At 53.7% G+C, this 12061-nt stretch overlaps 5 protein-coding genes and 1 non-coding gene across 6 annotated transcripts; 3 read left to right on the top strand and 3 right to left on the bottom strand.

Moving 5' to 3' along the window:
- Positions 1-986: 986 nt before the first annotated feature.
- On the bottom strand, positions 987-1068 carry N0V96_011735. The gene has a single exon. It is a non-coding gene; the product is annotated as a tRNA-Leu (tRNA).
- A 3463-nt stretch (positions 1069-4531) lies between these two features.
- Positions 4532-5437, top strand: DOT5 (thioredoxin peroxidase dot5; the record flags this gene model as incomplete). The annotated part of the gene is made up of 2 exons (XM_053198253.1): positions 4532-4892; positions 4977-5437. The coding sequence occupies 2 exons, from the start codon at positions 4532-4534 to the stop codon at positions 5435-5437; spliced, it is 822 nt and encodes a 273-aa protein (XP_053044301.1).
- Positions 5438-5984: 547 nt separating this feature from the next.
- Positions 5985-6699, top strand: N0V96_011733 (uncharacterized protein; the record flags this gene model as incomplete). Its single annotated transcript, XM_053198254.1, has 2 exons — positions 5985-6041; positions 6175-6699. The coding sequence occupies 2 exons, from the start codon at positions 5985-5987 to the stop codon at positions 6697-6699; spliced, it is 582 nt and encodes a 193-aa protein (XP_053044302.1).
- Positions 6700-7075: 376 nt separating this feature from the next.
- On the bottom strand, positions 7076-7663 carry N0V96_011732 (uncharacterized protein; the record flags this gene model as incomplete). Its single annotated transcript, XM_053198255.2, has 1 exon — positions 7076-7663. The coding sequence occupies one exon, from the start codon at positions 7661-7663 to the stop codon at positions 7076-7078; it is 588 nt and encodes a 195-aa protein (XP_053044303.2).
- Positions 7664-8127: 464 nt separating this feature from the next.
- N0V96_011731 (uncharacterized protein) lies at positions 8128-9045 on the bottom strand (the record flags this gene model as incomplete). Its single annotated transcript, XM_053198256.2, has 2 exons — positions 8128-8933; positions 8994-9045. The coding sequence occupies 2 exons, from the start codon at positions 9043-9045 to the stop codon at positions 8128-8130; spliced, it is 858 nt and encodes a 285-aa protein (XP_053044304.1).
- Positions 9046-10707: 1662 nt separating this feature from the next.
- Positions 10708-11511, top strand: ARD1 (N-terminal acetyltransferase A complex catalytic subunit ard1; the record flags this gene model as incomplete). The annotated part of the gene is made up of 2 exons (XM_053198257.1): positions 10708-11020; positions 11123-11511. 2 exons carry the CDS (start codon positions 10708-10710, stop codon positions 11509-11511), a joined length of 702 nt encoding a protein of 233 aa, XP_053044305.1.
- Positions 11512-12061: the final 550 nt, after the last annotated feature.

The following is a 12061-nucleotide window of genomic DNA, read 5'->3' as shown; positions in this document are numbered from 1 at the left end:
GGACCTCGAATGTGAGACTTACGCGAAGAGGATACATGCCATTGTGAAGGCGGCTAGAGGGGCCGTGATGGTCTATGGGGAAGGGGATTGTTAATACAGGAGGTTTTCTTCATTGGGGAAGGTTTTATCTTTTTTCTCATCCCCCTCTTACCTTTGGTGTCAGGTTTCCCTTCTTCATCTTGTGAGCATCGCCTTATATAGACGAGGTAATGTTTTGGAATTGCAGTGCGGTTTGAGGTGTTTTGCGAGGGTGAGGAATGAGAAGGGGTGTGTGTAAGTGAGGCGAGTGAGTGGGATCATGGATGAGATGTGGATGGGCTGATTGTGGTTAGAGGATTGGGGACCGGTTGGGGGTTATGCATGTATCCGGGATGAAGAAGTGAATATAGGCATATGATGCTGGCTTTGCACTGGAAGGGTTGTTTGGGTCGGTTTCGTTCAGTTGTGTTCAGGGGACAGTTTCTATAATGGTATAAGTTTACAAGAGAAATGGGATAGCTGTAGTTCCAGCAATGGTAATGCCTTTTTAGTGTAAGCGCTTTTACGTTGTTGAGAGACTGATAATTGGTGTTTTGGCTTATCGGGGCTTGACTTACACCACCGGCACGTTGTTGTTCACTTAAAGTATCTTCTCATAGTCAAAGGTATGTAAAGAGAGGTTATGGAGATAAGACATGACGAGACAGACATGCGTAGTGCGAGTAAATCTCTACGGCATTTGGATTGAGCCTTGAGTAGACAAACCTTTTCCATCGACTCAATGTGATGGTGCAAGGATGCGAAGAAGTCGGAGAAAAGTGGCCTTGACATTAGCGGCGGAATGAGAGTGGACCCATACGTGAAACCAACTAGATCTTTTGTTGCGTCTGCCAAAAAGGAATAAAAAAGTAAGGGTTGGCGAAAGATAGCCGTGGAGGTCATCCAAATTCCGCAACACCACGGAGTCTCCAAAAACTCCAAAAGATTAAGCCCGTGATGGCTTCACATGACAAGAGTGGGATTCGAACCCACGCCAATTACTTGACTAGCACCTGAAGCTAGCGCCTTAGACCGCTCGGCCATCTTGCCTTCATGTTATTGTCGAGATCCTGGGCTCGGGTGGAGTTTATGCTAGATTCGCTGCGTGTCGTGGTGGGCGGATCACGCTCAATGGGGATATCTTGTTAATCGACAACGGCGTCTGAGCTGTTCTGGGAGATAGTTGGGGTTCCTTCTTCAACGAAACAATAACCTCGCAGGCGCCTTCGGCTGCGTTGTGGGGAATGATGCTGACTGTGATCTCTTGCTTCGTACCATCAGATAGCCGGACGGTGCGCGAAGCTGGAGTCGTGCTTGTCGCAAAATATTCTGATGGGCATAATGGCATGCTCGTCCAGGGGTTACCAATCCTAGCTTCGCCTCGCCTTTTGGACCAATCCAACATGGTAAGAGCAGCCAAGTACGTGTCTGATGATTCATTCCACTCGCCTTCTTCGAGTTTGTCGATCATCCATCTGCACATTTCATCTTTCTCATACTCGAGCAAGGCTGCCCAACACTCGCGGGGCCTTGAGGAGGAACCTCCGGCGATGGCAGTGGCGAGTAGAATCCTGCCGTACGAACCAGCGTAAAATTGCAAGAAGCGAGCGTCCGAAAGTTCGAAAGCTGAATGCTGCTTGACTCTGTCAAGAAAGACTCGATTCAGTCCATCCCAAAGTGCTCTGGGTTCTGCCCGGAAGTCCACCCATGAACCCCCGGTGAGGATCCGGTCATCAATAGAAACAAATATTGCATTCTTCAATCTGGTACTTCCCAAATCTAAAGCTGCTTCGGAAGTCAGGTAACGTACTAGCCTGAGCGGATTGGCCTGCTGACCGTAATTGTACGTGTTCAATTTTTGTATCTCTGGGTTCTTCAGTCGTCCAATGCCTGCAGCGAGACACCACGGCTTATAACGCACAAAGCCCGATGGCGTTTTGGAAACCACGATACCGATTTCAATGGCATTCATGTCGCTATGCTTGCTTGTAGAAATCGATTGTGATGATCTTGGGTCAAGAAACTTATGCTGCAGCTGCAGCACGTATTCTTTATCCCGCTGAATACTTTCTTCTTCCTCGGAGTCTGCCCGTCCCCGGAGTATAGTCTTCAATGATAAAGTCTTCCTGGTCACGACAACTTCGAAGTCTTCAGATATCCTTGGATTCTTGAACAGGTCCAACTTCGACCCTGCAAGGAAGTCAGACGGTGACTTCGCAAGAAGCCCGCTGTACTCTTCTCGTCGTTCGGGGTCCGTAACTGTTGAGGTCCAGGCGAGTATAGACAGGTCGTTTGTTTCTTGCAAAATCTCAGACTGCAGCCGTGCAAAGGCTTTCTCGCCTTCGCCGTACAGCAGAGGCATATTAATATCAAAAACACCTAGTAGGCAATAGGCAGAGTCTTCGGTTCGAGTAGTCTGGCGTTTCGAGGCCCAAGACATGCGAGTTGCGACGGGGACCTTGCGCAGAGGAGCCTTGCCAATAAGGATGGCCTCGTCGATGCCTGTGATGGACGATAAGAAGGGGGACAAAGTCTCCTTTGAACCAAGTAGCTGCCAGGACGCATTGTAGAAAGTGACGACCTTTGGCGCCAGCAGCTCTTGCAAAGTCCAACCCCGGGTGAACCAGCGGGAATCACCCAAGCTTTCCAGGGATGTGGTCGAGCTAGCCAAATCGTCCATATCGGAGAGGTAGGCGAAACAGATCCATGACCGATTGTACCAGCGGAACATTGAGTTGATAGCCTCGGATAGTTCAGCGCTGGACGTTTTGTCGATGCAGCAAGTGTCGACCCATACGTAGCTCAAGTCGAGGGACTTGGCCACTCGGCATGTATTGGAAATCTTGAGGTAACCGGCCTTTTTTCAGACATCATCGTCTCTCTGGGTTTTGAGTTCCTGGAAAGACACTTCTTCGCCGCCCCAGGTATGAGAGAGGATGGCATAAGGGAAATCTGGCTCGATGAACTCTTCCAGCTGAAGGGTATCGACGTTGATGAGCCACATGGCCGGTACTTGCAGCCAGACAGATGTGGTTTCTCAGGGACAGCAACTGAAGACGGATGGGGTCTGAGGAACGAAGTAAGAAGGCTAGTTTGGCTGCAAGAAGACGATGGAATGGGTGTGCTCGTTGACGAGAGGAAGGTGTTTTTTTAGCAGGGCGGAGGACAGACGAGATTTCGAAGAGATCGTTGCCTCACTTGAGGCGGAGTTGAGTAGAAACCCAGAACCAACGAATAAGAATTGCAGGTCGCAGTCGGGAAGATGTTGGCATATGAGAAGGTGCATATGCGTGTTGGAAGGCGCCTACACAAGGCGCCTACTCCAGGATCTGCTTTCGCCTGCCTCTCACATCTTGGAGGAGGCATTGTTGGACCTATATCCTCATCAGATCGATGATGCCATCTCGAACCACTGATCTCCAACGGAGCAAAGTAAGATATAGTAGAGGAAATAAGAGAATGGAAGCAAAGCACGGTATGCTGGAGACAAAAGTGTCAATGACGGCTGGTTGCTCGGTAGGTGAGACAGCGTACTTAATCTCACATCGGTGACATCGGCTATTAGGCCCAGCCATCTGGTGTTTCCCCCCACAGCAAGCCCGACGCCGGACGGACACCAGAACGTGCGCTCCCTTGGAGGCTAACTTCACTAAGACCGCCAGGTCGGGGTCGAGGAACGCACGGGCAATGGTCGAAAAGCTTACTGGGCGATGGACAGGGGTGCGAGGCCACTTTCTTCGGTGTTGAGAAGAGGGAAATGGCAGATGAGAGGTTGAGAGAGGCCAGCGGCAGGGAAACAGCAGAGAGCACGAAAGGCACGAACTGATGGACCTGCACCTCTTGCTCAATGCTGAGTGTTACACTGCTGACCTTGCCTGCTCTCATTTGGGGGAACCCAGACACGCAGATTCCGAGCCAGCACCTTTCAAAGGCAGAGCAACCATACAACGTTGACTCGGCACCACCACCACCACCCCCGTCCGCCCATGCCCCCCAGAAACAGCAACGGCTAATAATACCGCTGCTCGCGGCGACCCGAGCTTAATAATTAGGCTGAGCCAGACAGAAAGGAGAGACAGAAAGAGGAGGGGAGACTGGACGTAAGTGGGAAGGGAAGAGACACTGAACAGAGACAGACTGGGGGCGTCCGCACCAGCACCCGCGACGCACCGCACCGCACCGCCAAAATGCAGCGACGCAACACGGCAGGACATCTGCATCGCATCAGCCCCCTGGTCCCGGCTGAAGCTCTGGCCATGGCCGCCTGTGATTGGCTCCTCTCGAGGACGTCCTCTTCGACCTCCTGTTTACCTCTCAACTTCCCTCGATTCCCGTAACCCCCTCCCATCTCTTGCAATTTCGCATTCTTTTCCCATCGCATCTGGATCGCATCACCAGCGCATCGCCGCTATTCAAGTCGCACACTCTCTGCGATCTCCCCATTGTATACCTCTGTACGAATACCTGTACCCACCATACACAGCATACATCCCAGCTAAGTCTACATACCACCATGCCTGTCGAGCTTCGCAAGCGCAAAGCCCCCGAGCCTGCTCCGGCTCCGGCGCCCAAGAAGGCTTCGTCCAAGGTCGCCAAGGCGGCCGACAAGGTCAAGGGCGCCGTCAAGGGCAAGGCCGAGAAGCCCGCTGAGAAGCCTGTTGAAAAGGTTGCCGAGAAGCCCGTCGAGAAGCCCGCCGCTGCCAATGGCTCTGGCAAGAAGGTCAAGGCGGTTAAGGGTGAGACAATCGACCTCGACGGCTTCGGCGGCGACATTGAGACCAACGATGGCGAGAAGACGACCCTCAAGGAGCTCGTCGACAAGAGCAAGGCCGGCGTTGTCCTCTTCACCTACCCCAAAGCCTCAACTCCCGGATGTGAGTGTGTTTCTGCATCGATATATGCTTGGTAATACCTACCTGCAGTCCGATCAATCATGCTAACGAGGTTTGGGTATCCAGGCACTAAGCAAGCCTGCCTCTTTAGAGACTCGTACGAGCCGCTCACCAAGACGGGTTTCGCCATCTACGGCCTTTCCATGGACTCGCCCAAGGCCAATACCACCTTCAAGGAGAAGCAGAAGCTGCCTTACCCGCTACTCTGCGACCCCAAGGCCACCCTGATTGCTGCCATTGGTCTGAAGAAGCCGCCCAAGAGCACCCAGCGCGGCGTCTTTGTCGTTGACAAGGCCGGCAAGGTCCTCATCGCTGAGCCCGGTAGCCCCGCGGGCACCGTCGACGTCGTCACGGCGCTGATCGAGGGCGGCGATGTCGAGGGTGCCGAGGAGGCCGCGACCGAGGCCCCTGCCGCCGATGCCAAGGAGGAAGAGGAGGCGGCCAATGGAGAGGTCAAGGCCGACGAGGAGAAGAAGGGGGATGCTGCCGATGAGGCCGAGAAGAAGGATGAGAAGAAGGACGAGTAATTATGTCATGGTGCCGCAGTGTAAGTATAATTTCGTGACGGAAAATGCGTTTGCAATTGGAGGGCCTGTATAGGGCAAGGCGACGCAGGATTTTTTTGTATCCGTATAGTAGCTGGGAATTGATTGTCTGGCGTTGGGCTTGTGCATTGTCTTTTTCATTCTTCGTTGGCACATTCGAGACGCACAACGCACAGCTCTGCGGTGCGTTGCGAAATTGCGTGCCATCTTGACCCACGGTCGATTCGATGCGATGAACCCCCCCGGAAATTCCAGCGATGTAGCTTTGCAAGGGGAAGTGGTGAAGTGGATACTTTGGTCCAAGAGCTGGTGGTGCTGGGTTGCAAATTCAAGCACGGCTATTGCTTCGACCGGCAAAACCTCGGCCCTCCGGTTCCTTGCCAGAAACTGGAGCACTCTCTCCCGTCCCCCGAACCAAGCCCCAGGCGCCGGAACGCTCACAACCAACCTCAAGCTGGTCATCGAACCGTTTGCCAATCGAAACCCACCACCCCCAAATCTCCTCCACCGTCTACAGACGTCGCCAAAGATGGCCTCCAAGGCAATTGCGAAGGCTGCGGCTGGCGGTCTCGTGGAGATCTCTCAGGTACGACCCTCAATTGATCCTGCGAAAAAGCAGGGAAAACCAAACACCATACACACCCACCACCCTCCGGCGAACCATTGAACGACCTCACTTGAGCAGCAGTAGCTAACCTTGTCTCCTTGCCCTCCTACAGAAGCACACCCTCCAGTCCACAGGCATCTGGGAACGCATCCGCCGCTCCCTGGCCATCGACCCCAACCGCTCCTCCGGCGTGCCCTTGAACCCGACCTTCCGCAACCCGACACCGGGCGCCAACGACCCCCTGGCCTACGACGACCCCGTCACCGTCCCCGCGGGCGACATCGCCGACAACCCATACTGGAAGCGCGACGCCCGCCGTAACTACCCGGCCATCAGCGTCGTCAGCCAGGCCGACGTCGTCGGCCTGCTGGCCGTCGGATCCGCCGCCAACCCGCGCGTCGAGCTCATTGGCGAGGCGGGCGAGAAGGCGCTCGTCGCGGCCAAGGAGGAGGGCAAGACCACGGGCATCGCGGCGTACCTCGAGAAGAACGCCGCGCAGGGCGCCGTCGAGGCGAGCAAGGAGGCGCTGTTTACGAATGGGTTGCCGCCGACGCCGAGTGGTGAGGATTTGAAGAGCGGAAAATGGGATGTGCACAAGTACAAGGTCAACGAGGAGCAGACCTACGGCGAAGGGTGAGTTTTTTTTTTTTCTTTCTCCTGTTTCATTTTTGGGCTTCCTGGGGTTTGGTGATGACGAGGAACTTTGCTAACTGGGTGAACAGCTACCCTTGCCGGACTTTTGCTTGAGCAATTTGGAAATCGCGGGGTTCGCTGTACAGTGGAGAGAGGAGGGACAATTGTAAATATGAAGGGCACTAGATTCCATTGAAACGTTTTTCTTTTTTCTTCACTCGAAGTCTATGTGCTACTCTATTCGTTCGCTGGGTATCTCACCCCGTTCTCATGATGTAGCCGTTATCAAAATCTCAACGGCCGTCGACCAAAACCACCCTCTTTGATTTCTTCCTCAAGAAGAGAATAACCAGCAAGAAAAAGAAAAACAAAACATCCCGTCAAATCTCCTTGGTCTCCGGGACCTTCACGTCAGCAGCAGCAGCAGCAGCAGCAGCAGCCGCCTCCGGCGCAGAAACCGCTTCACCCGTCATGCGCTCAATAATCTTGACTTTGCCCTGCGCCCTCTTCAATCTATCGTCAAAGTCGTTTACGGCATCGTCGCTGTTCTCCTTGGAGAGGGTGTCCGGCTCGACCAGCGCAAACGCCGTCGTGACGTTCTTTTCTAGTCTGGCGTTGGGCGGCAGCGGCGGTAGGGAGCAGGTCTTATTCTGTGACTCTGACGGCTCTGTTGATAGTTGAGGTTGATCGGGTTGATCGGCCGAGACCAAGGAAGCTGAAGCCGAAGCGCCGAACGGCTTCGCTGTGGTGCTGCTGTTCTTCTGGGGGAGGGAGAGTCTGTTGGCCCACACGACGGCGCGGGCGTGTATCCTGCCGCTCTCGTAGAATTTCTCGTAGCCTTTGGCGAGGCCGACGGAGCGGCCCTCGATTTTGCCCGCTTGGATGCCGTCTTCAGTGCCTTGGCGGAAGCCTTCTGAGAAGAATTGGTCTTCTAGGGTGAGGACATCGTCAAAGGGGTCCAGAGACATGGTAGGTGATGAGTCTTTTGTGAAATGGGTCGAAAGAAATTCAGCTTATTAAGATTCAAGGCGTGAGAGTTGTTGCCGGCTGTAAGTCGTGGTGAGTCTTGAGTTGGCGAAGTTGAGACTCGATGGAGGGGTGCTTTGAAATGGTGGCGGGGCAAAATTGTGAAGTTTGACTCAGCGAGCTTTTTTTGCTAGTGGTTTACACCCATATGTTTCGACCCTCAACTTTCAAAGATAACTCTTACGATGAACAACCCAGCGACACGAGGTTACATAACTACCCTTGGATCAGGTTTTGTATCTTTGAAATGAAAAGCCATCACACAAGAAGCGGACATGGGGAAAAGTCAAATTAACGGAACGTGGCGAATAGAATTCTAAGTCTACCTCATAGCTAACACAGCAAAACCCCAATTATACGTCCTCATATTCCAACGCAGTCAGTCACATCTATAGAAACTGCTCCTCTACTGCAACCCGAAAAACATACCGCCATTAGCACAAACAACCTGTCCCGTGCACCAAGCAGAGTCCGCAGAGACAAGCATGCCCACAATACCCGCAATCTCCCCAACGTACGCCGGCCTCCCGCCCTCCTCCTCGGCCGCCTTGACCAGCTCGTCCGAGTCGATCCCCTTCCTCGCCTTCATCAGCGGCGCGTGCTCGATGAAGCCCTTGATGAAGCGCTTGAACTCGGGCGTGTTGCCCGCGTACATCTCGGTGAGCACGGGACCGGGGTTGATTGCGTTGACGGTGGCGTTCTCGCTGAGCTCGCGGGCCCATGTGCGCGTCATGGCCTCGAGGGCGGCCTTTGTGCCGCCGTAGACGCTCTGTTCGGGGAAGCCCGCGGAGGAGCTTACGGAGGACATGTTGACGATGCGGCCGGAGCGGTCGGTGGGCAGGTAAGGCTGGACGGCTTGGGTTAGGAGCAAGGGGCCGAGGACGTTTACGCGGTAGGATACGTCGAATTGGGAGACTGTTATGGAGGGGAGGAGGTTGTTTTGGGCGACGCCTGCGTTGTTGATGAGGATGTCGATTTGGAACTTGGTGGTGGTGTTGAGCTTTTCGAAGTGGGATTTGGCGGTTGCGACGAGGGATTGGGGTCCTTCGGGCGTGCCCATGTCGGCTTGGACTGCGAGGGTCTGGATGTTGTGTTTTGTGCTCAGGTCTGTTGCGAGTTGTTCGGCTGGGGATTGGGAGGAAGGGGAGGTGTAGCCCAGGATGAGGTTGCAGCCTTTTGCGGCGAGGTGCTCGGCGATGGCGACGCCGATGCCTGGATGGTGAAATTGTGTTTAGATGATGTTGTGAAACTTATGGTTATGGAAAGTCTTACCTCGAGAGGCGCCGGTCACGATTCCGAGCTTGCCATCGAGAGGACGTGACATTGTGATGGAGGTTTTGACCAGTTGTTGGCTTCTTGTGAATGCTAAGTAGGTTGCAGTTGAATGTAGCGCAAGGGAGCAGGGATATAGTTCCGGTATCAAAGAAGGGAAGACAAGAGACGAAGAGAAGGTCGGTAACTGCTCACGATGAGAAGAGGACGGGGTCCCAGGGACGGTTCTTATAAGCTACATAGACTACGGAGTACAGATCCCTTACTCAGGGACCAGAAACCCTACCCAAGGTACCTGGCAGGGTTCGATTGTCCCGAATCGGCAATACTAGCAGCTCTCGTGACCCATCAGAGACTTGTTGAGCGACGAAGCAGTTCCCGCCGGCACGTTCCATTGGGCGGGATCTGGGATTGTCAGGTCTAGATGTCGTGGGAACGTGGATGGGGAACTCCAGTCGGTGTTTCTGGGCGAAAGCTACCCCGCTATCGCAGAGCTATGCGCTGGAGTTTCCATCTGTGTGCCCCGCGGTCGGTGGGCATCCCACACCTGGCACACCCCCACGTCATTCTCCCGCGCCAATCCTGGGCCGTGGGCTCGACGCCGCCTAGGGGGGGCCACGATTTTCGGTGGTCCTGGGTCATCGTGGATTAGCGTTTTGTGTCTGAGGACCAGGAGGGTTCTTTGATGGACTGGGCTCTCTATTGGGCCGACGATGTATACTTGTACAATTACGAATGTTCAAGGGACCTGAGATTGTATCCAAAGCAAAGTCCGATATCACCGCAAAGCTGAGAGCAGTCCGGCTTATACACATAAGTACCTAGTATCTGCAAGCATACATGAACCTCGATCACTTGCCCAAAACCCGTTTTCTCATGACTTTTCAATGAAGGAAACAGTCTCTTCACATATGAGAATGTGGAAGTCTGTGCATAATCTGATAGATAGCGTCGTGCTGTTTACGTGCTCTTCCTTCGGTCTTGGAAACAGGATACACTTGTCTAATAGACGGTGAAGCGTTGATATTGTGTTAGGGTGCGAATCAGAAGGGAGTCGGCATAAGTCAAGTTTGGCTGAATTTGCACATGCTGTTTCTCTCAGTAGCATATCAGGAAGTCGTGGAACAAGAGAATATCGTAGCGAAACAAACTACTCTGCATATGAGTTCAGGCTTCAAGTTGTCTGAGTAAGATGGGTGCACTGTTGGCAAGGCTCTGGCTAACCACTAGAAACGACTTAAGCAACACTTGGGAAATTGTACATAAAAATGAAGCTTTTCGATGGTATTATTGTCAATTAAAATGTTACAAATCACATGTGTCAAGATATCATTTGATGTTCAGAATGTGAGAGACTTGCCCTACAAATGTTTGTGTAAACATGGCAAAACTCTTGTTCATTATAAGCTCTTGGACAGCGCAGCTCGTACAGAAATAAATACCTTAGCTGAGCATCTGGCGGGGCAGTTTTGAGCGACGCTCGGAGCCTTGTGCGGCGGTGGTGGGGTTCTTGCAGCCACCTCATGGTCCAACGACCAGGGTCTTTCCAAAAGTCTACACCACACTCCCCTCCTCAGCGTCTCCCATCGCGAAATCAGCCCACCACCACACCCCTCGTCTCTTCAGCCTTGCGCTCAAAGCTCTCCTCAGTCCCAACTGAACCCACGTCCACTCATTTGCAGCCCCCACGGTCCAGACACAACTATCGCCCACCATGGATATCCGCCTCCTCAAGCCCGCCGACCTCCCCCTCATACAGCACGCCAACCTCGAGAACCTGCCCGAGAACTACTTCCTAAAGTACTACCTCTACCACGCCCTCTCGTGGCCCCAGCTCAGCTATGTCGCCGTCGACGTCTCCCGCCCCAAGCGTACCCCCTACGACTACCCCAAGATCGTCGGCTACGTCCTGGCCAAGATGGAGGAGGAGCCCACCGACGGCGTCGCCCACGGCCACATCACCAGTCTCAGCGTCATGCGAACCCACCGCCGTCTAGGTATCGCCGAGAAGCTGATGCGCCAAAGTCGTACGTCTGGCTCTGTCCATAACTCTCGCGAACTACCTTTTCACCGTCCCCATGCTCCTACTACGGCATTCTTGATAACTGACTGACTGACACGCACAACAGAACTCGCCATGGTCGAGACCTTTGGCGCCCAATACGTCTCCCTCCACGTCCGCGTCTCCAACCAGGCCGCCATCCACCTTTACCGCGACACCCTCGGCTTCAAGAACGAAAAGACGGAGAGCAAATACTACGCCGACGGCGAGGACGCCTACTGCATGAAGCTCGACCTGAGCTACATCCGCGAGCAGATCCAGGACGAGCGCGACCGCGAGGAGGAGGAAGCCGCGGCGGCGGCGGGTGAAGCTGCAGACGAAGGTGAGGCCGTGGGTGACGTCGGGCGCGACCCGAATGCGCCCGCGCCCTCTGCCGCTGATAAGAAGCGCAAGGTCAAGGTCGGTCGCGGGTTGGGTGTTGGGGAGCTTGTTGAGAAGAATGAGAGCAAGAACTAATGGTGGAACTGTGGAACTCTCTTGGGAAGAGTTGAGTCGGATTGCTTAAAACGGCTGGCTACCTACCTACGCGACGGCTTGGTGCAGAGGGGAAGGGCATACATTTGATGCTTTCCGTCCGACTGGAATAGTGGGAAGTCTGTCCATGGTGTGGGTGGGATTTTTTTATTTTAAAAAGTCAATGGCACTCGACATGCTGACGACGCAGCTTTCAGGGCGTTGTTGCTATTTTGGTACTAGATTCCAGTTGCGATCTCTCATACCATCAAGAGGACAGGCGGAAATGTAGAGCTCAATGTTGGGGCGAGAATGAGGTGGCTAGCACGTCTGTACGAGCTTGACCTACGCAGTGGAGTTCAAAAGCTTTATACGATCATGTTCATGACTGGGTTATGGCGCATCATAGCAAGGTACCCGAAAAAAGACAATAGACGAGGCCATTGGGGGCGGTACCAAGAAAGAAAAGTTCCCTGATTATCTCTACAGACTATACACTTGTCCGAGTCCCTGTCCGTAAGGTATGTAAATATGGAAGTATGAGACTGTGTGA

The sequence above is a fragment of the Colletotrichum fioriniae genome (assembly GCF_027942845.1).
Source record: "Colletotrichum fioriniae strain IMI 355084 chromosome Unknown scaffold_18, whole genome shotgun sequence".
Lineage (NCBI taxonomy): Eukaryota > Fungi > Ascomycota > Sordariomycetes > Glomerellales > Glomerellaceae > Colletotrichum > Colletotrichum fioriniae.
This window is presented reverse-complemented; position numbering and strand designations above follow the sequence as displayed.